This window comes from Lepidochelys olivacea, assembly GCF_965140295.1.
Source record: "Lepidochelys olivacea isolate rLepOli2 genome assembly, chromosome: 14".
Lineage (NCBI taxonomy): Eukaryota > Metazoa > Chordata > Testudines > Cheloniidae > Lepidochelys > Lepidochelys olivacea.
The window spans coordinates 39,313,828-39,341,737 of NC_140424.1; the positions used below are offsets into that span (position 1 = coordinate 39,313,828).

The window sequence follows — 27,910 nt, forward strand, 5'->3', positions numbered from 1 at the left end:
ATATCAAATAGGAATCTGACCACATTAACTGACCAGCCACACTCATGGACTGACATTTGATTATTAGTTTAATAGGAAATGGCTTTTGATAACAGTGTAATGAAGCTTTTCGCTCATTACTGGGCACTGCAGGATTATCACAAGTTTATTTATTTCTTCTGTAGGTTTGGGCTCTGTTCCTGCCATCTCAGTGGAGGGACATCAGGATGGAGGGATCCGGGTGGTGTGTCGATCAGCTGGATGGTACCCACAGCCCGAGGCTCAGTGGAGAGATCTCCAGGGGCAGCTCTTACCATCAGCTTCTGAAAAAATATCCCAAGAGGCCAATGACTTGTTTCAAACAGAGATTGCCATTGTTATAACAGAAGAGTCCAACCAGAAAGTGTCCTGCCATGTCAGGAACACCCGACTCAACCAGGAGAGAGAGTCAGCGATTTCCATAGCAGGTCAGTGCCTGTCCGTGCTGTGCATGGATAAGAACATAAGAACGACCATACTGAGTCAGATCAAAGGTCCACCCAGCCCAGTATCCTGTCTACCAACAGTGGCCAATGCCAGGTGCCCCAGAGGGAGTGAACCTAACAGGTAATGATCAAGTGATCTCTCTCCTGCCATCCATCTCCACCCTCTGACAAACAGAGGCTAGGGACACCATTCCTTACCCATCCTGGCTAATAGCATTAATGGACTTAACCTCCATGAAATGATCCAGTTCTCTTTTAAACCCTGTTATAGTCCTAGCCTTCACAACCTCCTGAGGCAAGGAGTTCCACAGGTTGACTGTGTGCTGTGTGAAGAAGAACTTCCTTTTATTTGTTTTAAACCTGTGGCCCATTAATTTCATTTGGTGGCCCCTAGTTCTTATATTATGGGAACAAGTAAATAACTTTCTCCACACCACTCATGATTTTATATACCTCTATCATATCCCCCCTTAGTCTCCTCTTTTCCAAGCTAAAAAGTCCTAGCCTCTTTAATCTCTCCTCATATGGGACCCATTCCAAACCCCTATCATTTTAGTTGCCCTTCTCTGAACCTTTTCTAATGCCAATATATCTTTTTTGAGATGAGGAGACCACATCTATACTCAGTATTCAAGGTGTGGGCGTACCATGGATTTATAGAAGGGCAATAAGATATTCTCCGTCTTATTCTCTATCCCTTTTTTAATGATTCCTAACATCCTGTTTGCTTTTTTGACTACCAGTGCACACTGCATGGATGTCTTCAGAGAACTCTCGACGATGACTCCAAGATCTTTTTCCTGATTAGTTGTAGCTAAATTAGCCCCCATCATATTGTGTGTATAGTTGGGATTATTTTTTCCAACGTGCATTACTTTACATTTATCCACATTAAATTTCATTTGCCATTTTGTTGCCCAATCACTTACTTTTGTGAGATCTTTTTGAAGTTCTTCACAGTCTGCTTTGGTCTTAACGATCTAGAGCAGTTTAGTATCCTCTGCAAACTTTGCCACCTCACTGTTTACTCCTTTCTCCAGATCATTTATGGATAAATTGAATAGGATTGGCCCTAGGACTGACCCTTGGGGAACACCATTAGTTACCCCTCTCCATCCACTAGTTACCCCTCTCCATAGATAGACTGAGACACTACAGACATGGGCAGAGAGTATTTATCATTGTGTCTCTTATTTATTGTCCTGGATCTTCAACGTGCTTAGCACAACTTGGAAAGTCCTGAGCAACCTCTCAAGTCTCTTTGACTCCAGTAGGAGCTGAAGGTGTTTAGCGCCTTACAAGCTGGGATGCCATTGGCCAGATTTTCATAAGAGCTCAGCACCCAGCAAACATCGTTCTTCTCAATTGGGGGTGGGGGCGGGGGAGGAGGGAATTCTCCTTTGTTCTTTTGCTGTAGTGAGAGCTATCACTATCAATTTAAGAGCAGGGGTTGGAGTGCAGGTTTTCCAGGTCCTGTTTGCAGGCTAGAGGGCTCTGCAGCAAAGTGAGCAGAATCAGGGTTTGTCTCCAGGAACAGTTAGTTTGTGGCAAGCTGGGGTGTAAATCTCCCTCACGCTAGCCTGGCGCGCACTGTCTGTGTGGACCCTGCTACGTGCACTAACAATTCCGTAGTGCGCTTTGATCTACGCTGCTTTGAAATGGGAACAGTTTAAAGTGCACCAGGGAACTTTTAGTGCGGTGCAGCAGGGTCCACACAGCCTGTTAGTGCACAGCAAGCGAGTGCAAGGGAGATTTACACCCCAGCCTGCCGCGCACTCACTGTTCCTATAGACGAGCCAAGTTAAAGCAGGGTGAGGTGAGTTGTGCCTGCTACCTTAGGGAGCAGCCCCCCTCTCCGTTGGGGGGTCTTGTGTGTTAAGGTTCTGGACTCTAAGAAATAAAGTCGTGTTACGCTGCAACCTCCCAGCAGGGGTATTTATGTTTGTATCTGACGTCTCTGTGTGTGCTTGAACGTCACAGTCAGTAGGGGTGGGGGAGGGAATTCTCCTCTCTTCTCAGTGTGACTGCTGGGTGCTGAGTGTTTATGAAAATCTGGCTAAAAACGTCATTTTCCCCAAACAGCAGAAGAGAGTCCTGGGTATGGTCTGAGCATTGCTATTTAGATTACATCTGAAAATACCAGCAGTAAAAGTTCAGGCCCAAAATATGCAGAAACAAAATCTTACCTAATCTTACCTAAGAGTATCTTAACTTTTAGGGAAAAAAGGTCCTGATTTTATGTGTTATTATCTGCCAAATAACTTGGTTAATACCGAATGAAAATTTCATCTCCATAATAATAAAAATGTTGCATTTGTAAAGCACTGTTAATCTGAGGTCTCAAAGTGCTGGTTAGTCTATGATATGCCCAGTATTACCTGACTGTTATGTTCACGGCATACACACTGAGAGTTGAAAACAAAACATAAATACTCTTCCTGTAAGGCTGCAATGTAACTGCTTTATTTCTAAGAATCCAGAGCTCTAACATGCCACAGCCAAATACAGAGAGAGAAAAAGCAGGCTGCTCCCTAAAGCAGAGAACCAGAACTCAGCCTGCCTTGCTCTAGGCTGGCTCTTTGCAGAATGACTTCAGAGGACCCAGACGCCCGCTCCCTACACAGTCCCCTAGCCTGCAAGCAGCACTAAGAAACTCTTCTGTATTTAAAGTGTCAGCTCATAATTTTTACACAGTTTTCAATACACCAGTCCCTTAACAAGGATCCTCTAGTCAGCCATTGCTCCAAGGCCCAGGGAAGAGGACTTTGGAGGAATTTTGACTCTGAATTTCCAGGCTCAAGTTTTGTTTTTATTAAAATTCTGTATTAACATATGTTGGGCTAGACTCTCTCGTGTAACTGAGCCCCAGTGAGCGTAGGGGAGTCAGGGGTGTCAGGCAGCTGGTCACAACCCTCTGATTCTGAGGGCCAGTCTGCACTGAATGCAGCTTTGGGATCACTTAGAACAGCCTAGGGCAGGGGTCGTCCATTATTTTTTGTCAAGGTCCAAATTTCTTGGTCAAGGTATAGTCAAGGTCAGACACCAGAGAAAATAATAATAATAATGATGAAAAAAACAATGATAATAATAAGTAAATTAAAAGATTCCAGGGTCCATTCAAAAACATCTGGTCGTCTGTATTTGGCCTGCAGTCCACCTACTGACTACCCCGGCCTAGGGAATGCTTGAACTTATGCCAGTGGTAGGTAGGTGTTGCATAGCAGAGTCCACCCAACCCCCCCACCCCCCCTTTAATTAACCATGTTCAGTAACCAGGCTGGGACTTTCATTGGTTTAATAATAAAGCACAAAAGAGCCACATCTCACTGTGTATTTCCCTGTGAGACTCTTTTAACTAGTCACAGACTCACCACTGTCACAGTGTCCTGCCTTCATTCTGTGTGTGTTTGCTCCCAAGTCAATGGCACTTTCTCTTGCAGAGCTGTTTTTCCCAAGGGTAAATCCCTGGATGGTGGCTCTGGGTGTGATCCTGGCTGTTCTCATTGGCTTGGCCAGTTACTGCTTCTGGAGGCAACACAGAGCGAAAGGTGAAGTAATGAGAGGGGGGAACTTGATGTGTGTGTGTGTGAGAGAGAGAGAGAGGTTTAATAACAAAACGAAAAGTAGAGATACAGGGATTAAGAGGCTATGATTCAATGTTTGGAGGAGTTTCAGGCAGTGGGAGCCAGGCTGAGGGTGGAGGGGGAGCTGGATAAATTATGACTTCACATGTGAACCGAGAAGTGTCAAGTGGTTTCACCCCGTCAGATCTCACTCAGGGATCCCAGTCGAATGTGATTCTGAACTATTCCATAGGGACCAGCATGGCTCAGTTTGAAACACTCATGCGGGGCTCAGTGAGCTGGGCTTGGAGTTCCGACATATGGAACTTGGCTGCTTGCAGGAAAAACAGAAAGCAAAGTAGGAGAAGAGAGGGGGCCAATTCTGCCCCCTAGTCTGTGCTTGCAAGTAGCAGCTGTGGATGGGCGAAGCAGTGGCTGTGCAAATGGAAAGGTTAGCAATTACCTTAGCTACACTAAGATATGCTCAGCCTGAGATCCTGCTACAGGAATAGGGCAATGAACTCTCTGTTGTAGTGTAAGTGCTGTAGCTCACGAAAGCTCATGCTCAAATAAATTGGTTAGTCTCTAAGGTGCCACAAGTACTCCTTTTCTTTTTGCGAATACAGACTAACACGGCTGTTACTCTGAAACCTGCTCAACTGTAGTTTTTTCTCTGGTCACAAAGGGCAGAAATTGGCCTTCAGTGATCTGTGAGTTTATAGGGAGCTGGGGTTTTCAAAGCCACCTAAGGGGTCTGAATACTCAATTTTTGTTTAAATTAATGGGCACTGAGTGTGCAAACCTGCAAGGCTGCTGTGAAAGTCCCACCCAGAGGGTTTTCTCACCTGAAGAGCTGTGAACTTTATGTAGAAATTTGCAAGTGTCAATTGGGAAGGGGAAATGTCTGTTAAGGTGATTTCCCAGTGGGGACGGAAGCAGGTAATTCAGAGAGCAGAGAGGAGCTGTGCTGTTTACTTGTGAAAGTTGGAACTGCGCAGGGCCGGCCCACAACATTTTGGCACCAGAGGCAGGGAGCTCAAATGACGCCCCCATGCCCCCTCGCTTGGGCCAAAACTTTGAAAGGTCTCAATTCTGCCTTCTTCCTGTTCTATTCCTCTCATGGTACTGCTCTTCTACCTACCCTTATAAAGGAGAACTAACAACTTAAAATGCCTTGTTCACAAATTTTAAGTAACACTTAACTTTCAAACACCTGAACAGCAAATGTAACTTTTCTTGTCTGCATAGTAAACACTGACATTTTTATCTGTTTCAATAATCAAAGTGGTGCTTTCTGTGCCTTCTTGGTTGCAAAGATTTGAACTGCTTCCTGAAGGTCCACAGTCTGGGCCAGCTCATGCTCTACTGAGATGGTTGCAAGGCCGACCAGCCTCTCCTGTGTCATTGTGGAGCGTAGATGTGTTTTTATTAACTTCAGCTTGGAGAAGCTGCGTTCTCCACTGGCAACTGTTACAGGAAGTGTTAGAAGTATGCGCAGAGCAACAAAAGCATTTGGAAAGAGGGTGGTCATCTTATTTGTGCATATATATTCCAGAACAGCCTTTGGAATTGATCCTGCTGAAATGTATCTTGAAAGGGCTTTCAGTTCATCACCTAAATCACTCGCGTCAGTATCGCGCATGTCATCATGTGTCAACACTGTCTCTAGTGCCCTGCATTGCTGGTGTAGGTCTTCTTCAGGTACAGTGAGGAGTTTTGGAATATCATACAACATACCAAATATACTGCTGTGTTCCTTGAGCTGCATGAAACGTTCTTCAACTGACTGTATTGCACAATCTAGCACCTGGTTAAAGAATTCAGCTTTGAATTGTTGTTTGGGGTCTCTTATGGGATTATCCCGTGCCTCGTCATCAAAATGTCGTCTTTTTCGGTGACTCTTGTATTCTTGAATGGGTGGGAAAATAGCTTCAGTGTGAAGTTCCTCTGCCAACTTCTGTGCACTCTTCAGAATGTGTTGAAGTCCCTTATCTGACCGGTAAGACTGTAGGTATGACTTTGCTTTGTCCAGTTGTTCCATTGCTCCAGATATATCAAGGTCAACACCTTGGAGTCTCTTGCTTACAACATTTATTTCAAACAGTATGTCATGCCACAACACTAAGCCACACGGACATTTGAAGTGATGTATGTTTCTGGTGATTCCATTTCCCTCTGCCACTGTTCTCCCACGAACAGTTCATGTCACAGCATTATCCTCCATAATGGTAACTATGGCATCATCTACCTTCCCAATTTGGTGTTTGATAGGCTTTATCGCCTACCCTTGACTTTCCCATCATGTGGCACTCAGTGGTTTCAGTGTCAGAGAGGATGTTCCCAGATGTTGCTTCAAAATTTGCCATGGATGAGCTGATGCCGAGAAAAATACACAGATGCTTTGAATTACATTAAACAATTCTGCAGCCTCACGAGAAGCTGATGCTGCATCACTGACCACCAAGTTCAATGAATGAGAACTGCACGGGACAAAAAAAGCTCGAGGGTTTAACTCTCGGATCCGTATCTGCACTCCTCTGTTCTTTCCTCTCATGTTGGCACCATGATCGTAGCCCTGACCTTTCATGTCAGCTATCGCATTTCCCGTATCTTCCAGCTTTTTAAGAGGTACATTTGTCATACCAGCTCCTGAAGTATCATCAATGTCAATAAATTCTAGAAAATGCTCTCTGACAGTCACCATTGCAGGGACATTTTCACTAGGTTCTGTTGTTGTTACAAAACGCACCATTAAAGTCATTTGTTCTGTATGGCTGATGTCAGGTGTGCAGTCCAGAATAACAGAGTAATATCTTGCTGACTTCAGATCTGCCACAATCTTCTGTTTGACTTTTATTGCCAGTAACTGTATGATCTCATTTTGAATCGTTTTTCCAAGGTAGTGGTGTTTGTACATTTCTTGGGTGGTGACTCTTCTTAGATGCTCCTGCAGTACAGCATCAAACTCAGCCATCAGCTCCACAATTTCAAGGAAGTTTCCATTGTTTGGCACATACAGCTGATCTGAAGTGCCACACAGTGCTAGGTTTTGGGTAGAAATCATTCTCAAAATGGCAATGAGCCTTTTCAGAACATTTTGCCAGTAAAGAGACTCTGATGAAATCTTCTCTTGATGCTGATCATCTATGGTGGCCTTTAACCTTAGTCTTATCTCAAGATCTTTCCACCTATGGAATGCTCTCTGGTGATTTCCTGCCTTCTCATGGCATGCCAGATTTCTAGCCAGATTTTTCCAGTCCTTTGTTCCTGTAGAACCCAATGTGGCTGGAACATTAGACTGGAAGAGTTTGCAACAAAAACAGCATGCAGCATTCTGGGTTTTTGAGTACATAAGCCATGGTCTCTCCACTTTGTCACCATTGGGGATTTCACGCCAGTAATGTGTTGGATGGAAACTTCTATTTTCATTGTCTTTGGGGAACACGAAGTTTTTCACTTACTGTGGCCCATGCAGTACATGGAAGTCCCTCAGGCTACTGCTCAAGTGGGTCCACAGTCCTGGATCATCTAGACTTCAGGAACTAAACTTAGCAGCAGCTGTTTCTTGCACCTCTACCACACTCTTTTCTGATCTACACTTTTCTTCAGGAATGTGCATGGTTACGTCCATTTGAGATGGAGATAGGGATGCTGCAGTAGCTGCCAGGCCACCTGCTCTCTGACGAACTGGAAGATCAGGCATCTCCTCACCACTCACATCCTCACTGGGGCCGGAAGGCTCACCGTGAACATTTGTGTCTCTGTATCTCAGGAGAGCTCCTTCTGCTTAGATAGAAAAGCTTCCTTCACTTTCTTTCTTTTTCTGAGTGCTGCCCCAGAGGGGCGTTTTCTTCTTTCACTCATGACTGCTGTTCTGTGCCAGCTATAGTGGCTCTCAACACTCAGTGGAAGGGGACAAATAAGCAGGCTGGTAGCAGGGCCTGAGTGAGGGAAGATATCAGTGTCTTAAGGGCCTAACTGGCTTCTACTGTTTCAGTTGACTGCCTGTTCTCCCCAGGTGGGTTCAGGGAAGCAGCAGGAAACAGGAAGCTGCCTGAGAAGCTGGGGTTAATCAGTCCAGGCTCCTGGGGGTGCTAGAGAGGTACATGAGAGGCTCCTTCTCCTCTCTCTCCCTGCAGCTCCTGCTGCTTTCTGCTATTCCCTCTCCCCTTTTCTCCTGCCTGCCTGTTAGGTCTCTTGTGCCCTCCTTCCTCCAGCACAGCACTCCCCCATCTCTGGGCATCTCGAGCAGAGAATACAGATGCCCCAGCAGCAGACACAATTTTCTACACTCTGGGTCCTAGTGGCGCCTCCCCACAGTCTGGCCCCTGAGGCGGCCGCCTCAGTTCGCCTCATGGTAAGGCCAGCGCTGGAAGTGCGTATTGTACCTTTAGAACTGTCACCACTAGGTGTGAACTGGTTTCGTTCCTGGCTTTAACAGATCCATTACGTGGGTTGAGTCCACATTTAGGTGACAGGGTGTCATAACCATATGGCTAAGGGTAGCCTAGAATTCCTCCTTACCTGTAAGGGGTTAAGAAGCTCAAATAACCTGGTTGGCACCTGACCAAAAGGACCAATGGGGAAAGAAGAAGAAGATACTTTCAAATCTTGTGGGGGAGGGGGGCTTTGTTTGTGTGTGTTCTCTTGGGAAGCAGAGAAGCATCAGGTCAGAAAACTCCTGCTCCTATAAACCATCCTAAAAGTCTCTCATATTACAAAAGTTGTAAGTAAAAGCCAGGCAAGGCGTGTTAGATTATCTTTTGTTTTGCTTGTGAATTTTTCCTTTGCTGGAGAGAGGTTTATTCCTGTTTTTTGTAACTTTGAAACTAAGCCTAGAGGAAGTTCTGTTGTGTTTTTGAATCTTTTGTTACCCTGTAAAGTTATTTTCCATCCTGATTTTACAGAGGTGATTTTTACCTTTTTTTAAAATAAAATCCTTCTTTTAAAGAACCTGACTGATTTCTCTATTGTCCTAAGACCCAGGGGTTTGGGTCTGTGATCACTTTGTAGCCAATTGGTTAGGATATTATTCTCAAGGCTCCCCGGGAAAGGGGGTATAAGGGCTTGGGGGGATATTTTGGGGGAATAGGAACTCCAAGTGGTCCTTTCCCTGATTCTTTGTTAAATCACTTGGTGGTGGCAGCGTACCCTGCAACGGCAAAGAATTTGTGCCTTGGGGACGTTTTAACCTAAGCTGGTAGAAATAAGCTTAGGGGGTCTTTCATGTGGGTCCCCACATCTATACCCTAGAGTTCAGAGTGGGGAGGGAACCCTGACACAGGGATTCACTCATTTTGAGTTGTATGTAAAGTTTGTCTATGTGCCTAGAGACAGCTTTGTTGGGCTCATTTCCAAACACGAAACAATCAGCTGTCACTGTCCTGTCCCCTGGGCCTTTTAGAGAATTCTCCACATCAGCCATACTGGTGTGCTGTGGCTAGGATTGCTGTAATAAAACAAACACACTCAGGATTTGCACAGCTGATCTGAGACGCCGATCACACTGGGCACAAGATGCTCTCGCTCAGGCTGTGCTCAGCAGTGACTGGCAGACATGCCACTACCTCCATTTCTAGCAGTGTTGGTACCCCAGGGCTGACACCAAATGGACAAGCTCTAAGTGGAAAGAGCTGATCTTAGAGGCGATGCCTGTAGGGGTCCATCCACTCCTCCCTCCGAGGCTCATGCTGACCTGAGCACCCAGCTAAAGAAAGACACCTCCACCCTGTTCTTAGCTAGGGCACCACCCAACTAACCTGGCCTTAGAGGGAGCTGTTCCCATGTGTCACTAGGATCAGGGGACAGGCACCACCCACAAGCTCAGGAGCTGGCCTAGGATGGGGGTGCGGGGACCTCAATAGATGGACCCATCTGTGTCTCTCCATTTGTTTCTCTATTGCATAATTACAGCAGAGCTGCGTTAAACAATTATAGGAACTTCACCATAAACACGATGGAATGAAATCTCCTCTCTCCCCCTTTTCTCCCTCTAGAGACTCTGCAATCTGAACTGGAGAGCGAGAAAGGTCAGTGTCTGGGCTCGTTACATGAACTGATGTCAGGATTATTCCTAGAAATACGACAGGGGAATCTCACCTCTCCCACTTTTCTCCCCCTAGAGACTCTGCGATCTGAACTGGAGAGCAAGAAAGGTCAGTGTCTGGGCTCGTTACATGAACTGATGTCAGGATTATTCCTAGAAATACGACAGGGGAATCTCACCTCTCCCACTTTTCTCCCCCTAGAGACTCTGCGATCTGAACTGGAGAGCGAGAAAGGTCAGTGTCTGGGCTCGTTACATGAACTGATGTCAGGATTATTCCTAGAAATACGACAGGGGAATTTCACCTCTCCCCATTTTCTCCCCCTAGAGCAGTGGTTTTCAACCTGTGGACCACAGACCACGGCAGGTCTGCAGACTATGCCTAACATTTCCAAAGGGGTCTGCACCACCATTCTCCCTCAACCCTGCCCATAACCCTACTGATTGCTGTGAAAAGCAGAAAACTGGAAAAACTGATTTCCAATAAAATCAGGCTTTTCTGATTTTCACCCACATCAATAGAGTTCTGACCAGAGTGGGGAGGCGAAGGACCTGGCTGGAATACGGGGGGGGGGGGGAGGAGAAGAGGAGGCAAGAAGTGCAGCTGTGGGAGCTGACTGGAGTGGGGGAGGGGCCCACTGCTAACCCTAACCTCACCCTCACCTTAAACCCTAACCCCAAGGTCACTGGCTTCTCCTGTATCCTGAGGGAACAAACAGTGAGTTTAGTGGAAATCAGGCTTCTCCAGTTCTCCAGTTTTCACCAAAATCAGGAGGGTTCAGCTCATTGATACTTAGAAAATCCCCTGAAACGCTGCAATCGATGGGACATGGTTCTCAAGAGTTATCCCATTCCAGACAGACAGACAGACCGTCGAGTTCAGTGGGGGGCCTCAGCCAAAAGGGAAAGGGGAGAGCCATGTACTCAGCGTTTTACCTGCACGAGCCTTGTGTCCCCAGTATAACGCTGGCAGTGGGAGTAGCTGGAGGCAGAGCACCCCAGTGTGTGTTCTACTTTCTACCAGTAGAAAAATGTCCACTATGAGTTTGCAATACGTACAGATAAATCTTCTACCTTGTAACCCACCTCTCCTGTTGTTCACTTCCAGCGGCGCATCGTGCAGAGAAAGGTGAGGTCCCTTTATTCATTGCAATGGGAGAGGAGGGGGAATCTCAAACTTTGCAAGAAGTTTCATAGACCCCCGAGGCAGGTCTTGAGAGCTCTCACTATGAACTAAGTCCGTTTGGTTTGTGCGGTGCACAGAGAAGCTCTGCCCCTCGTCCCTCACACTCAGGACACAGAATGAACAGACCCAAACCCCACTCCCTGAACTCCCAGGGGTTTACTGCTCCCACACAGCCAGGGGAGAGAGCGGGTTTGGCTCACTCTGCCCTCTGTGTAGCCAGCACTGTGCCCATGCTGTGAGCTGGCTGTAGTCCTTAACACCCCCGGTGTGACCTGCCAGGCAGAAGGTGGCCAGGGACATGGTGGCTGATGATGTCGTTGTGCTGCTCGCTACAGTGTCACTCTGCCCATTTGCTCTCCTGTGCTATTGGCTGCGGGCTCCACCCCCGTCCCACCCAGTCCCGTCACCCCAATGATCGACTAATCTGCCCCCAGGGAGAGTTCCCTCGAATCCCTCCAGACCCCTGTCAGTGTTTGGCTTGTGCCGTGAAGCAGAATGCTTGTGTTTTTGAGAATTATCACAACTCTGGATATTTACATTTCCATATCAGTATCTGGGCCTTTCTGAATCCTTCGTCCATTTGGGGTTTTTCTTTGCTTGTCTGTTTTGTTATAACCATACTCAATGTAAAACAGCATGTTCTCATTAGCCATATAAATGTCCTTTCCTGTTATTTCTGTTAAACTCTTTTCTTCAATGCTATCTTGTGGCAAGGAGGTCCACAGGCTAATTATGCATCATGTAAACAAGAGTATTTCTTCTTATAGTTTGAAATTTGCTACCTTTCAATTTAGCTGAGTATCCTCTTGTTCTTGCACTAGGAGGGAAGGTAGGTCTGAGAACCCAATTGATCTCTCTCTCACTCACTGTTTTCTATATCTCTGTCATGTCTCCTATCTAAACTAAAATGTCCCATCTTTTTCAATCACTTTTTATATGGCTGTGCCTTCAGGGCTCAAATCATAATTATTGCCCGTCTCTGTAATATCCTTCCTGAGATAGAGCGACCAGTACCGGTGAGGATGTATATAAGTGTGATTTTCTGTCCTGTTCTTTGTGCATCCTGACACTTCATTCTTTAAATACCACTGCACACTGAGTGGAGTTCTTCAAAGAGGGGTCCACAGTGCTGCCCAGGTCTTTTTCCTGAGTATTTTAAAGCCAATAACCTGCATGCATAGGTCTAATTATACTTGCAATGTGCGTAACCTTCCATTGATCAACACTGAATTTCATCAGCCATCATGTTATCCAAGCTTGGTCTCTCTGAAATAACTCAGACTTCTTTGGTAACCTAAATAATTGTGTGTCATCTGCAAATTTTGCCTCTTTAGGGCTTATCCTTTGTTCCAAGTCACTGATAAATAGACCAGGGGTTCTCAAACTTCATTGCACCATAACCTAACAGGTAATGATCAAGTGATCTCTCTCCTGCCATCCATCTCCACCCTCTGACAAACAGAGGCTAGGGAAACCATTCCTTACCCATCCTGGCTAATAGCCATTAATGGACTTAACCTCCATGAAATTATCCAGTTCTCTTTTAAACCCTGTTGTAGTCCTAGCCTTCACAACCTCCTGAGGCAAGGAGTTCCACAGGTTGACTGTGTGCTGTGTGAAGAAGAACTTCCTTTTATTTGTTTTAAACCTGTGGCCCATTAATTTCATTTGGTGGCCCCTAGTTCTTATATTATGGGAACAAGTAAATAACTTTCTCCACACCACTCATGATTTTATATACCTCTATCATATCCCCCCTTAGTCTCCTCTTTTCCAAGCTAAAAAGTCCTAGCCTCTTTAATCTCTCCTCATATGGGACCCATTCCAAACCCCTATCATTTTAGTTGCCCTTCTCTGAACCTTTTCTAATGCCAATATATCTTTTTTGAGATGAGGAGACCACGTCTATACTCAGTATTCAAGGTGTGGGCGTACCATGGATTTATAGAAGGGCAATAAGATATTCTCCGTCTTATTCTCTATCCCTTTTTTAATGATTCCTAACATCCTGTTTGCTTTTTTGACTACCACTGCACACTGCATGGATGTCTTCAGAGAACTCTCGACGATGACTCCAAGATCTTTTTCCTGATTAGTTGTAGGAACTTTCTTAACGTTCCTGGCTTTAACAGATCCATTACGTGGGTTGAGTCCACATTTAGGTGACAGGGTGTCATAACCATATGGCTAAGGGTAGCCTAGAATTCCTCCTTACCTGTAAGGGGTTAAGAAGCTCAAATAACCTGGTTGGCACCTGACCAAAAGGACCAATGGGGAAAGAAGAAGAAGATACTTTCAAATCTTGGGGGGTGGGGGGCTTTGTTTGTGTGTGTTCTCTTGGGAAGCAGAGAAGCATCAGGTCAGAAAACTCCTGCTCCTATAAACCATCCTAAAAGTCTCTCATATTACAAAAGTTGTAAGTAAAAGCCAGGCAAGGCGTGTTAGATTATCTTTTGTTTTGCTTGTGAATTTTTCCTTTGCTGGAGAGAGGTTTATTCCTGTTTTTTGTAACTTTGAAACTAAGCCTAGAGGAAGTTCTGTTGTGTTTTTGAATCTTTTGTTACCCTGTAAAGTTATTTTCCATCCTGATTTTACAGAGGTGATTTTTACCTTTTTTTTAAATAAAATCCTTCTTTTAAAGAACCTGACTGATTTCTCTATTGTCCTAAGACCCAGGGGTTTGGGTCTGTGATCACTTTGTAGCCAATTGGTTAGGATATTATTCTCAAGGCTCCCCGGGAAAGGGGGTATAAGGGCTTGGGGGGATATTTTGGGGGAATAGGAACTCCAAGTGGTCCTTTCCCTGATTCTTTGTTAAATCACTTGGTGGTGGCAGCGTACCCTGCAACGGCAAAGAATTTGTGCCTTGGGGACGTTTTAACCTAAGCTGGTAGAAATAAGCTTAGGGGGTCTTTCATGTGGGTCCCCACATCTATACCCTAGAGTTCAGAGTGGGGAGGGAACCCTGACACAGGGATTCACTCATTTTGAGTTGTATGTAAAGTTTGTCTATGTGCCTAGAGACAGCTTTGTTGGGCTCATTTCCAAACACGAAACAATCAGCTGTCACTGTCTTGTCCCCTGGGCCTTTTAGAGAATTCTCCACATCAGCCATACTGGTGTGCTGTGGCTAGGATTGCTGTAATAAAACAAACACACTCAGGATTTGCACAGCTGATCTGAGACGCCGATCACACTGGGCACAAGATGCTCTCGCTCAGGCTGTGCTCAGCAGTGACTGGCAGACATGCCACTACCTCCATTTCTAGCAGTGTTGGTACCCCAGGGCTGACACCAAATGGACAAGCTCTAAGTGGAAAGAGCTGATCTTAGAGGCGATGCCTGTAGGGGTCCATCCACTCCTCCCTCCGAGGCTCATGCTGACCTGAGCACCCAGCTAAAGAAAGACACCTCCACCCTATTCTTAGCTAGGGCACCACCCAACTAACCTGGCCTTAGAGGGAGCTGTTCCCATGTGTCACTAGGATCAGGGGACAGGCATCACCCACAAGCTCAGGAGCTGGCCTAGGACGGGGGTGCGGGGACCTCAATAGATGGACCCATCTGTGTCTCTCCATTTGTTTCTCTATTGCATAATTACAGCAGAGCTGCGTTAAACAATTATAGGAACTTCACCATAAACATGATGGAATGAAATCTCCTCTCTCCCCCTTTTCTCCCTCTAGAGACTCTGCGATCTGAACTGGAGAGCGAGAAAGGTCAGTGTCTGGGCTCGTTACATGAACTGATGTCAGGATTATTCCTAGAAATACGACAGGGGAATTTCACCTCTCCCACTTTTCTCCCCCTAGAGACTCTGCGATCTGAACTGGAGAGCGAGAAAGGTCAGTGTCTGGGCTCGTTACATGAACTGATGTCAGGATTATTCCTAGAAATACGACAGGGGAATTTCACCTCTCCCCATTTTCTCCCCCTAGAGCAGTGGTTTTCAACCTGTGGACCACAGACCACGGCAGGTCTGCAGACTATGCCTAACATTTCCAAAGGGGTCTGCACCACCATTCTCCCTCAACCCTGCCCATAACCCTACTGATTGCTGTGAAAAGCAGAAAACTGGAAAAACTGATTTCCAATAAAATCAGGCTTTTCTGATTTTCACCCACATCAATAGAGTTCTGACCAGAGTGGGGAGGCGAAGGACCTGGCTGGAATACGGGGGGGGGGGGGAGGAGAAGAGGAGGCAAGAAGTGCAGCTGTGGGAGCTGACTGGAGTGGGGGAGGGGCCCACTGCTAACCCTAACCTCACCCTCACCTTAAACCCTAACCCCAAGGTCACTGGCTTCTCCTGTATCCTGAGGGAACAAACAGTGAGTTTAGTGGAAATCAGGCTTCTCCAGTTCTCCAGTTTTCACCAAAATCAGGAGGGTTCAGCTCATTGATACTTAGAAAATCCCCTGAAACGCTGCAATCGATGGGACATGGTTCTCAAGAGTTATCCCATTCCAGACAGACAGACAGACCGTCGAGTTCAGTGGGGGGCCTCAGCCAAAAGGGAAAGGGGAGAGCCATGTACTCAGCGTTTTACCTGCACAAGCCTTGTGTCCCCAGTATAACGCTGGCAGTGGGAGTAGCTGGAGGCAGAGCACCCCAGTGTGTGTTCTACTTTCTACCAGTAGAAAAATGTCCACTATGAGTTTGCAATACGTACAGATAAATCTTCTACCTTGTAACCCACCTCTCCTGTTGTTCACTTCCAGCGGCGCATCGTGCAGAGAAAGGTGAGGTCCCTTTATTCATTGCAATGGGAGAGGAGGGGGAATCTCAAACTTTGCAAGAAGTTTCATAGACCCCCGAGGCAGGTCTTGAGAGCTCTCACTATGAACTAAGTCCGTTTGGTTTGTGCGGTGCACAGAGAAGCTCTGCCCCTCGTCCCTCACACTCAGGACACAGAATGAACAGACCCAAACCCCACTCCCTGAACTCCCAGGGGTTTACTGCTCCCACACAGCCAGGGGAGAGAGCGGGTTTGGCTCACTCTGCCCTCTGTGTAGCCAGCACTGTGCCCATGCTGTGAGCTGGCTGTAGTCCTTAACACCCCCGGTGTGACCTGCCAGGCAGAAGGTGGCCAGGGACATGGTGGCTGATGATGTCGTTGTGCTGCTCGCTACAGTGTCACTCTGCCCATTTGCTCTCCTGTGCTATTGGCTGCGGGCTCCACCCCCGTCCCACCCAGTCCCGTCACCCCAATGATCGACTAATCTGCCCCCAGGGAGAGTTCCCTCGAATCCCTCCAGACCCCTGTCAGTGTTTGGCTTGTGCCGTGAAGCAGAATGCTTGTGTTTTTGAGAATTATCACAACTCTGGATATTTACATTTCCATATCAGTATCTGGGCCTTTCTGAATCCTTCGTCCATTTGGGGTTTTTCTTTGCTTGTCTGTTTTGTTATAACCATACTCAATGTAAAACAGCATGTTCTCATTAGCCATATAAATGTCCTTTCCTGTTATTTCTGTTAAACTCTTTTCTTCAATGCTATCTTGTGGCAAGGAGGTCCACAGGCTAATTATGCATCATGTAAACAAGAGTATTTCTTCTTATAGTTTGAAATTTGCTACCTTTCAATTTAGCTGAGTATCCTCTTGTTCTTGCACTAGGAGGGAAGGTAGGTCTGAGAACCCAATTGATCTCTCTCTCACTCACTGTTTTCTATATCTCTGTCATGTCTCCTATCTAAACTAAAATGTCCCATCTTTTTCAATCACTTTTTATATGGCTTTGCCTTCAGGGCTCAAATCATAATTATTGCCCGTCTCTGTAATATCCTTCCTGAGATAGGGCGACCAGTACCGGTGAGGATGTATATAAGTGTGATTTTCTGTCCTGTTCTTTGTGCATCCTGACACTTCATTCTTTAAATACCACTGCACACTGAGTGGAGTTCTTCAAAGAGGGGTCCACAGTGCTGCCCAGGTCTTTTTCCTGAGTATTTTAAAGCCAATAACCTGCATGCATAGGTCTAATTATACTTGCAATGTGCGTAACCTTCCATTGATCAACACTGAATTTCATCAGCCATCATGTTATCCAAGCTTGGTCTCTCTGAAATAACTCAGACTTCTTTGGTAACCTAAATAATTGTGTGTCATCTGCAAATTTTGCCTCTTTAGGGCTTATCCTTTGTTCCAAGTCACTGATAAATAGACCAGGGGTTCTCAAACTTCATTGCACTATAACTCCCTTCTGACAACAAAAATTACTACACGACCTCAGGAGGGGGGATCGAAGACAGAGCCTGCCCGAGCTCTGCCCCCTGGGTGCGGGGGCCAGGGCCAAAGCCGAAGCCCAGGGGCTTCCATCCCAGACAGGGGGCCTGTACTCAGAGCCCCAATACCCAGGGCTGAAGCCCTCAGGCTTCAGCTTCAGCCCTGGGCGGTGGGTCTCGGGCTTTGGCCCCAGCAAGTCTAAGCCAGCCCTGGCAACCCCATTAAAACAGGGTCACAACCCACTTTGGGGTCTTGACCCACAGTTTGAGAACCACTGAAATAGACTAAACACCAGTCCTAACACCCAACTTTGAGGCACCCCACTACTAACCTTTTTAGATATGAAAATTGACCATTTATTCCTACCCTGTTTTCTGTTGTTTAGCTGGTTTCTGATCCAGGACAATACTTTACCTCTCACTCCATGAAGACTAATGTCTGCACTACAGAGCTTATAATGCCAGAGTTGAACCGATGCAGCCGTGCCACTGTAAGATCTCTAGTGGAGCCATTCGATGCCAATGGGAGAGAGTTCTCCCATCAGTATAATGATTCCCCTCCTGCGGGTGGTGGTAGCTATGTGAGGAGGAGTTTCTCCCACCAACATAGTGCTGTGCACACTAACACTTATGTCAGTGTAACTTATGTTGCTCAGGGGGTGGAATATTCACTTCCCTGAGTGACATAAGTTTTGCAGACATAAGTGGTGGCGTAGACAGCCTTCGTTTCCTTCATAACCTTTTGTGAGGAACTTTTTCAAAGACTTTTTGAAAGTCCACATCAATTATGCCAGGGGTTCTCCTTTGTGCCACACTGTACTGACATACTCAATGACATTTAATAGATTAGTGAGACACAAGCCTAGTCTGTTCTAGGAATTTATCTTGGTATAGCTACGTTTTTCAGGAGTGTGAATAGAGAGTGAACCCACCAAGCTAACCCCTGGTATAGACAGTGCTAGGTCAACAGAAGACTCAACCTAGCTACTGACTTTGGGGGAGGTGGGTGACCTATGACGATGGGATAATCCCTCCTCTCAGGGTAGGTCGTGTCTATGCTGAAGCCCCCCAGCAGCTGTGGTGCAGCTGCACTGCTGTAGGGGTTTAAGTGTAGACAAACCCACAGTTTTCTTTTCCAGCTGTGCTAGTTGGACTTTTCCCCATCATTCTCATGTAGCTGATTTAGAATTCTGTTTTAATTCTTGTTTCAACCAGTTTACCAGTTACTGATGTAAAGCTCACTGGGCTGTAATTCTCAGAATTACTCCTGCCAAATTTTTAAAGCTGGGTACAACATTCCCAACCCTCTGAATCTCCAGAATAGTCGCTGATTTTAATGAGAGATGCGTATTATTGCTTGCAGCTCAGCCATATCGCTCTGACATTTCAGAACTCTTGAACGTTTGTCCCCTGGCAGGGATCCACGCTGCTCTTGGTGGCTGCTGGCTCTTTAACTTACCAGTTGTTCCAATATCTCGTCTTCACACCTCAATCCCTGATATTCATTTCATGAACAGAACAGCTCCAGGGCAGGTCTCTCCCCAACATTCTCTGTGGCAAAAACTGAGGCAAAGAAACCAGTCAGTCTCTCAGCATTGTCCGTACCCTTCCCAATTGCTCCCTTTCGCCCCTGTGGATCCAGGGAACCCATCGATTCTCTCACAGGCTTCCTGATTCTGATGGACTGAAATAATTCCCTGGTCTTTATTTTATGTCACTGGACGTTCACTCTCCTAATTCCATTTTAGCCTCCTAATTCCCATCATGCACTTCACCCGATGTACTTTATGCTCCTTTCTACTGGTTTCACAGGGTTAATATTTCCACTTGCTGAGGGGTCCCTGTTTAGCTCTAACAACCTCTTGCGCCTGGCCGGGTGGGGTTACTATATTTCTCCCCTTGCTAATTCCTTTGCTGCTCAGGAGGTGCCAGGCTCCGGTTGTTGACGTAGCCTCCAGGCTGAGTCTAAGGATTTTAACTTCCCTGCTTTAGAGCCTTTTTGACTCACTTCTCTTCTGCAAGATAATGTGATATGAGGGTGACTAGACAGCAAGTGTGAAAAATCGGGATAGGGGATGGGGGGTAATAGGCGCCTATATAAGTCAAAGCCCCAACTATCGGTACTATAAAATCGGGATATCTGGTCACTCTATGTGGTATTCACAAAAACAACAAGGAGCAGACTCCTTGTTGTTTTTGTGGATACAGACTAACACGGCTACCCCCTGATACTTGACTCTATGTGCTATTGACTCATTTCTCTTTGTTTTATTTTTAGACAAACTCCAGGCTGAGCTCAGTAAGTTCCATTCCCCCCAGTATCACCCTTGTCTCACATTGTCTCCTGCTCAGCGTGTTGGTGATCAGGGGCGTTCTCACCCCTCTCTCTGTGTTTGGTTGCAGGGTGGAGACTCGCCCAGCTCTACGCAGGTACAGTACATAACGCTGATATTTTATCCATGGTGAGACCCACCTCCCCCTGGGAGTTCTCTGCTCCTTTCCCTGCACTGAGCATTTTCCTATGACATTCAATAGGCTCGAGAAAGCAATGTCACTGGGGGCAGATGGAAAGGGGCAGGTGACATCCCAGGTTTATTGCATAGCAGGGACATGCTCCCTTTGGGAAAGGGCTGATTGGTGAGGGAATACTGCCCCTGGTGTCAGGGGTGAAAGTAAGTTGAGGGATTTACCGGCACGGGGCTGGGCTAGGGCCAGCTCTGGCCCCTGGAAGGGGCGGGACCTCAAGCGGAAGGGGTGGGGCTGGGGGTCAGAGCCAGCCACAGCCCACCCTATACTGGCAAGTGCCTTCTTCCCCCTCCCCTCCAGGGTAACAGCAGCAGCCGGGGGCTTTGGCAGTGGTTTAAAGGGCCCTGGGCGGTAGCGGCGGCCGGAGCTCTGGGCCCTTTAAATCGTCCCCGGAGCCCTGGCTGCCGGTACCACCCCAGGCCCTTTAAATTGTCCCCGGAGCCAGCCGGAGCCTTGGGGAAGCAGTTGTGGGGCTCCGGGGACAATTTAAAGGACCCATTGATCAGCCGCCGCGACCGCCCTGGGCTCTTTAAATTGCTGCCCCAGCCCCGCCGCCGCTTCTCCAGGGCTCTGGCAGCAATTTAAAGGGCAGGGGGCTCCAGCCGCTGTGGGGAGCCGCAGGCCCTTTAAATTGCGCCTGGGGAAGCCGATCCACCCCAGTACGGCGCACCGGCTCTTGCCGATATGCCGTACCAGGGCGTACCGGCTTACTGTCACCTCTGCCTGGTGTCACCTTTCCAGGGTGGTACCTGGGATCTGCAGAATGGACTTTCTTATCTGTCCATCATTTGCATTGAACTGCTCAGCTCTCTCTTCCCAGCAGCAGGGTTTCTATGCTCAGACCAGGCTTCAGCCCACAATTTCCTTCTCGCGTAATAGAACCATACAGGAGCTGTTCACTGTCTCCCTGGATTTGGGGGGAGGAAGGCCCTGTCCCCATTGCCAGGGCAGACAGGTTTTTGTAACCAGCCCGTGACACTCCCCTGACCCAGTTACAACTAATTGTGCCCCCGTGGCAGCTTTTCTGCCTCACAGCCGGGGCTGAGCTGTGTGTGTGTTTGCTCCCAGCCTCCTGCCTGACCGTGTGTGTGCCCTGGAGCCTGCTGGGGGAGTCGGGGCCGCTCCAGCAGGGATCAGAGAGCCCAGGGGCCATGCACACACATTGCAGAGCCACTGGCCCAGGGTCCATACACTCCAGGGTCTCCTACCACACAGAGCTGGGAGGGAGGGGGGCATCCAGGGCAGTTACACAAACACCGCTGGGGGTCCTGTTCGGGTTGCCACCTCTGAGGTCCAACAAAACAGGAAATCTGCCTGCTTCATGGACATCACCTGTCCCCTCACCCGGGCACCGTCTCCCCATCTGAATCCCAGGAGAGGGCACCAGCCACCACAGGCTCCTGCTCCTGGACTGCCCCAAGTACCAACCTCACCGAGCAGGACATGGCGCCAGATCTACCCCGCTGCCCCCGGCAGTGACCCCCGCAGCTGGTACCTGCACAGGGGTGACTGGGCCCTGCTGGCCCTGAGCTCCTGATCTCACTCACTGCTCCGAGCTGCCCCGTCTCTGCAGCTCCCAGGCACTCTGGACCCAGAGCTCCCTTTGCGTAGGCACGGTCACCCCGCAGCTCCCCCATTACAGCCATTGACACACCTGGGACTTGTCACGTCCTGGGCAGACTCACAGATTTCCCAGGAGAGTGACGTGGACAAAGGGACAATCCTGGGAAAACCTGGACAGGTCGGGTGCCAACTTTCTAATCTCACAAAACCGAACACCCCTGTCCCGCCCCTGCCCTGAGGCTCTGCCCTTCCCCCTCTCCGGGGCCCTGCCCTTGCTCCCTCCATCCCCCCTCCCTCCCTCGCTCACTCTCCCCCCACCCTCACTCACTTTCACTGGGCTGGGGCAGGGGTTTGGGGTGTGGGAGGGGGATGAGGGCTCCGGCTGGTGGTGCGGACTCTGGGGTGGAGCCAGGGATGAGGGGTTTGGGATAGAGGAGAGGGCTCCAGGATGGGACAGGGGATTGGGGTGCGGGGGGGGATGGGCTCTGGGCTGGGGGTGTGGGCTCCAGGTGGGGCCAGAAATGAGGGGTTCAGGGTGTGGGAGAGGGCTCCGGGCTGGGGCAGGGGGTTGGGTGCAGGGGTGGTGAGGACTCCAGCTGGGGGTGCGGACTCTGGGGTGGGGCCGGGGATGAGGGGTTTGGGTTGCAGAAAGGGGCTCCGGGCTGGGGCCGAGGGGTTCAGAGTGAGGGAGGGGTGCGGGCTCTGGGGTGGGGCTGGGGATGAGGGGTTTGTGGTGAAGGACGGAGGCCTGACAACCCTATGGACAGGTGCCAACCCTAGGTCCTGTCCACACGGCCCAGTAACACCCTGCTGAGCTGGGTACAGGCAGCCACGTGCCAGCTCAGGCCCCTGGCAGGGACGCTGAGCTGCTATGGTCACTAACAGTGTTAACTCTGCCACGTGCCCCACACCACACCCCAGGAACAGCTGTAACCTAGACTCGTGGCACTGCAGGGCTGGAAGGGACCTGGAGAGGTCACCTAGCCCAGCCCCTGGTGCTGGGGCAGGGCCTAGACCATCTCTGGCAGGGATTTGTCCAATCTGTTCTTACAAACCTCCAGTGACGGGGATCCCGCAGCCTCCCTTGGACCAGGTCCAGAGCTTCGCTGCCCTGAGACTTAGAAAGTGTTTCCTCATCTCCAGCCTCAGTCTCCCTTGCTGCAGCTTGCACCCATTGTTCCTTGGACAGGCCCTCGCCCTGGCCGCTGCGGGCACTGGGGGTGTCACCAGGTGTGAGCATCGCTGTTATCGCACTGAATGGCTGGGGGCGCTGGGCTGGCTCAGGGGGGCAGTGAGGGAGCTGGGGCCTTTCACTCCCCAGTCACCGATCTCAGCCCAGGCTCAGAGTCCGGCTCCCAGTGAACAGGAGCTCATGTCGTAATTCTCGTTGACGGCAGCCTGACCGGCCACCTCCGCAGGGAGGCCAAGGCCTGAAGGGGCCACAGGGACGGTTCCTCCCCAGGGAGAGACTCTAGCAGGTGTCAGGGCTGAGCCATGTTGGCAGGACAGTGCGGGGCTCACACGGCCACTGTGACGTCCTCGTACCCTTGATATCCAGAGCTCCAGCAAGTGGGGTGTAAACCTCACTCGTACCCCCAGCACTGAACTCACTGACACTGCCCCGAGGCCCCCTCTCCTCCCGGGGTTGGGGGTGCTGGAGAATAAATGGCACTGGAAGAGAGGGGCCAGGAGACCATGGCCCCATCACTTTTACTGATAGGAGGGCTAGGTCTCCCACTTTTTACCGGCTGTAAGGTTGAGCAATGGGGGGCGGGAGGGGGCAGAGAGGAGCTACCACTGGGGCCGGGTGTTGGGGGGGAAGAGGTGGTGAGGGGGTGGAGTCTTGGGGAGAAGGGGCTGTGTGGGGGCGGGGTCTTGAGAAGAGGCAGTGTGAGGGCAGGGGTTCGGAGAGAAGGGGTGGTGCGGGGGCAGGAGCTCCAGGAGAAGGACCCACATGGGAGGGCGGGGCCATGGTTCAGGCACCGGAGGCCCCTCTACTTTTAGGGAGCTTCCATCACTCCTGGGGAGAGGACCATCCCGGATCCTGATCCACGGGCACATCTGTGTATTTGCCGGGTGCACAGAGCTCTCCAGGTGGAGACACTTTCTCACTGACCCAGGAGTTGGTGCTGGGAGGCCCCACTGCCCAGAAGACCAAGGGCTCTCGCTCCCCTGCCCTGGGGGTGAAGGGAGGGGCCCAGGGGCTGCTGTTCCCTGTCCCAGGAATGGGGTGAAGGGGACGTGGACACAGACAATCTCGTTGCTTGCGCTGTGAGGGGCAGACCTGGCTCCATGCTGGGCTTCAGAGCCTGAGCTCCAGCCTGAGCGTGAACGTCTATGTGGCTATTTTTAGTGCCAAGGAGGGAGCCCCACAAGCCTGAATCTGTCCACCCCGTTCGGAGACTCGCTGCCGCGGGCTGTGTACATGAACCCAGAGTGTGTCCAGAGTCTGGGTCTGAAAGTTCCCAGCGCGTCTGATCCAGGGCTGGTTAATGAGAGCGAGGGGGGTGGCTGGCGCAGTGGTTAGATGGAGACACCGGGGCCCCTGGGGCTCTGGGACCGTCTCTGTGACCATTGTCTGCTCTGGGAGACGCCCAGGTGCAGCTGCAGAGGGTCTGTGCCGCCAACATCATCCATGGGACAATCGCTCTGGGCAGAGTTCAGGCTGATTTGTGGGGTCTCCATTTTCAGCCTGATTTTGGGGGCGAGATCAGGGGCTCGGGGAATTTTTTTAACGAGGTCAAATTAAATAGCAGCTCTGGAGTGTTTCATAGCTGATGTCCTGAGTCTGACCTGCCCGTAACTTTGCGTTTCTGGGGATGTTGAAAGTCACTCACTGCAAGTCACTGGGATTTGGGCTCCTCAGTTGCTCAGACAGGTTTACAGTGAAGCTGGGTGAAATGTTTTGGACAAATACTTTATTTGCTGCAAAATTATATTTTGGGTCGACAGAAACGATTCACGAACCCCTGTCGAGTTTGCTGACGAGTTTCAATGAACAGAAATGTGCCGCCGCTTCCCTTCCAGCCTTTAGCCCCGTGGCTGGGCCCCCAGCGGGGAGTCCCCGGTTCAATCCCCCCGTGGGACGCCATGAGGGCTTGAGCTGCTGGGCTCTGGGGGTCTGATGACGTCCCCCTGTGTCTAAATATTGCCCTGGGCACTGGCCAGAGCGTGGGAGCTAGGCTGACTCTGCAGCCCAGGGTGTCAGGCCCCGACCTGGGAGACGCAGAGTCCAGCCCCCCTACTCCAGTCACCCTGTAATCATTGATCCATAACCCCAGTGATCCATCCTCTACACCCTGGAGCCTACCCATCACTTCACACCCCCGCTATGTCCTGGCATCCACCTCTCCCCTTTCCCTCCTCTGCTGCCAGGTCTCCCACCCCTTCCCTCATTCACATCTGCTTCCCTGGTGCCTGCCACTGCCCTCACCCCCTCTGTCCCCTGGTGGCCGTCCCACCCCTCACCCTCTTCTGCTGTCCTGGCTTCTGCCCTTCTTACTCCCCTCAGCCCTCCTGGCACCTGCCTCTCTCCCCACCCTCTCTGACCTCTGGCACGCACCCCTTCCCTCACCCCCCTGTGCCCACCCCTCCTCTAGCCCCACTCTGACCCCCCGGCACCTGCCTCTCCCCAATGTCGTCTCCTAACACCTCCCTCTACCCACCTGCCCCTGCCTCTCTCCTCGCCCCTCTCTGCCCCCTGGTGCTTGTCCCTCCCCTCCTCTGCCCTCCCTGTGTCTGCCCTTCTGCTCAACCCCCTCAATCCCCCTGGCACCTACCCTTTCCCTTACCCCCCGCACCCTTCCCTCCTTCCCCCTGCCCCCCCAAAAACCTGACCCTCCCCTTGTCCCCTTCCTCCCTGGTGCCTACCCCCTCACCACCCTCTGCCCCACTGACCTCACTCTCCTCTCGCCCCTCTGCCACCATCATCCATGCCACCTTCTCTTTATTTCTCACTCTGCCCCTCCCCTCGCCCTCTGGCTCCATGACACCTGCACCCCTCACCACCCCTCTAGTCCCCTGATGCCAGCTCCTCCTCTGCCCCAAGTCCCAGCTCTACCCTTGCCCCCTCTGCCCGCCTGGTGCCTGCCATTTCCTTTGCCCCCTCTGCCCGCCTGGTGCAAGTCCCTCCCCTCGCCCCCCTTTGGACCCCTGGTCTCTGCCCTTCCCCTCACCTCAGCACTGGCCCGCCCCTCCCCTCACCCTCTCCTAATCTCTGGGTCCCACCCCTCCCTTCATCCTCCCTCTGCCCCCCTGGTGCCCACATCTCCCTTCACACTCCTCTGCCCCCCTAGATCCTGCCCTTCTCCACACCCCTCTCTCTGCCCCCCTTCTGCTCACCTGTTCCCTCACCCCCCATTCTGCCCCCCGGCACCAGTGCCTGCCCATTCGCTCCCCCCATGGTTCCACCTCCCCACTCCTCATCATCTCACCCCCTGGCAGCTCACCCTCCCCTTGACTTCCCCTGCCCCATTGGAGCTCCCCCATTCCCTCACACCCCTCTGCCCCCCCTGGTGCCCGCCCCTTCCCTTCCCCCCGCAGCCCCCTGGGGTCCGTCCCCTTCTTCTCCCATGGAGCCCACCCCTCCCCCCACCCTCTGCAGCACCCGGGATCCTGCCCTTCGCCCCCCCTCTGTTCTTATGGTGCCTGCCCCTTCCCTTGTCCCCACATTGCCCTTCTGCCTGCCCCACGCTCTACCCCTCCCCCCTCTGCTCCTGTCACCTGCCCCTCCCCTTTCCTCTCCTGGCATCAGCCTCTCCCCTCCCCCCTCCCCCACTGACACCTTCGCACCCCTCCCCCGCTCCTCCTGCCCCTTCCCCCCATTGTCTCCTCACAGGCAGAGGGGCCCTGACTCCCCTCAGGCAACAACCCCCCCCAGTGATTAACGGGGACGCAGGTTAATTTCCCTTCGATCCCAGTGACCAGCCCCTGCCCCCGGCCCTGACTCTGTGACTCTCTCCCCAGTGGACGTGACTCTGGATCCAGACACGGCAAATCCCTACCTCGTCCTGTCTGGGGATCGGAAACGTGTGAGCGATGGAGACACACGCCAGGATCTGCCCGACAACCCTGAGAGATTTGATTATTGTGTCTCTGTCCTGGGCGCTGAGGGGTTCGCGGGCGGGAGGCATTACTGGGAGGTGGGGGTGGGAGACAAGACGAGATGGATTCTGGGGGTTTGTCGGGAATCTGTGCGCAGGAAGGGGAGGGTCGCACTCTCCCCTGGGAATGGATACTGGGCCGTGTGGCAGTGGTATGGGGGATACAAGGCCCTCACCTCCCCCCCGACCCCCCTCCCCGTGAGCATCCGGCCCAGCCGGGTGGGGATTTTCCTGGACTATGAGGCGGGCGAGGTCTCGTTTTACAATGTGACTGACGGGTCCCATCTCTTCACGTTCACTGACACCTTCTTCGGGACGCTCCGCCCTTATTTCTGTCCCGGTCTCAACGCTGGGGGTACAAACGCGGCTCCCCTGATCATCTGCCCGGTCCCGGCTCCGGCCGGGGGGAATCTCGGTCCCTGACACTGACCCCGCGGCACAGACCGGCCCCCCCAGCGCTGCTGCTCCTCTGTGGGGGGGCCGGTTACTGCAGCTACTGGAGTTTTTGTGCTGACCGGACGCTGCCAGTTTCCCTTTTCCACTGGAGGGTCCAGTCGAAAACCGGACACCCGGCAACCCCCAGCCCTCACCTTGCCCCGTCCCCTGCCCCGGGGTAGCAGATGGTGGGGGATGGCGTCGTTCACTCCTGCCAGAATTTTCTACCCTTGTGAACTCTCAATGTAAAATAGGAAATAAAAAAGATTAATCTAATTTAGAAAATATTATTGTAACAAGGTGTAAATACAAGAATACTTTAAATTTCACAGTATTTCAAAAAAAGGCATCTAAACATCTTTTTAGAAATGGAATTATTTACATTTATTTTTTTATTCTTCCCTCAAATCTGTATTGAAGTTTAACTTTTCTCAATAACATCATTTGTATTTCAACTGTGGAATTTCAGAAAATCCAAAATATTTATCTTCACAAAATAAACGATTAAACTGTCAGACGGGGTTGTTCAATTACAATGTACGTGTGTCATAAACATCACAACTACACACATGTGCAGCTGCTCTCTCCCTCTCCTCCTCTCTCTCTCTCTCCCTCCAACCCCCCCTTTATTGTCTTGACTGGTTCTCTCTGGGAGGCAGGGCACATACACCCACCTCCTGCACTACCCCTTTGAAAATTAATAGCTTAAAAATGATAGAATTAATGAAGCAATATATTTAAATTCACTCATACAAGATTATATAATATTCTTTGGAGTTCTGTCAGCATTAATTCACTTT

General features: G+C 50.3%; 1 protein-coding gene and 1 long non-coding RNA gene across 2 annotated transcripts in view; one reads left to right on the forward strand and one right to left on the reverse strand.

The window, feature by feature from the left end:
* The window catches only part of LOC311530852 (butyrophilin subfamily 1 member A1-like), a 45,853-nt gene extending 18,360 nt beyond the window's left edge, over window positions 1-27,493 (forward strand). The window contains exons 4-14 of the mRNA XM_084647806.1: window positions 165-446; window positions 3,905-4,012; window positions 10,024-10,056; window positions 10,150-10,182; window positions 10,276-10,308; window positions 11,182-11,202; window positions 14,946-14,978; window positions 15,978-15,998; window positions 19,763-19,783; window positions 19,888-19,914; window positions 26,539-27,493. Coding sequence (XP_084503932.1) covers window positions 165-446; window positions 3,905-4,012; window positions 10,024-10,056; window positions 10,150-10,182; window positions 10,276-10,308; window positions 11,182-11,202; window positions 14,946-14,978; window positions 15,978-15,998; window positions 19,763-19,783; window positions 19,888-19,914; window positions 26,539-27,098 — 1,172 coding nt within the window. The 3' untranslated portion in view covers window positions 27,099-27,493. The remainder of the gene's footprint in view (window positions 1-164; window positions 447-3,904; window positions 4,013-10,023; window positions 10,057-10,149; window positions 10,183-10,275; window positions 10,309-11,181; window positions 11,203-14,945; window positions 14,979-15,977; window positions 15,999-19,762; window positions 19,784-19,887; window positions 19,915-26,538) is intronic.
* Window positions 183-26,686, reverse strand: LOC311530934. Its single transcript, XR_014714120.1, has 4 exons — window positions 26,577-26,686; window positions 18,944-19,047; window positions 3,836-3,989; window positions 183-302 (listed from the first exon to the last, which is right to left on the reverse strand). It is a non-coding gene; the product is annotated as an uncharacterized lncRNA (long non-coding RNA).
* Window positions 27,494-27,910: the final 417 nt, after the last annotated feature.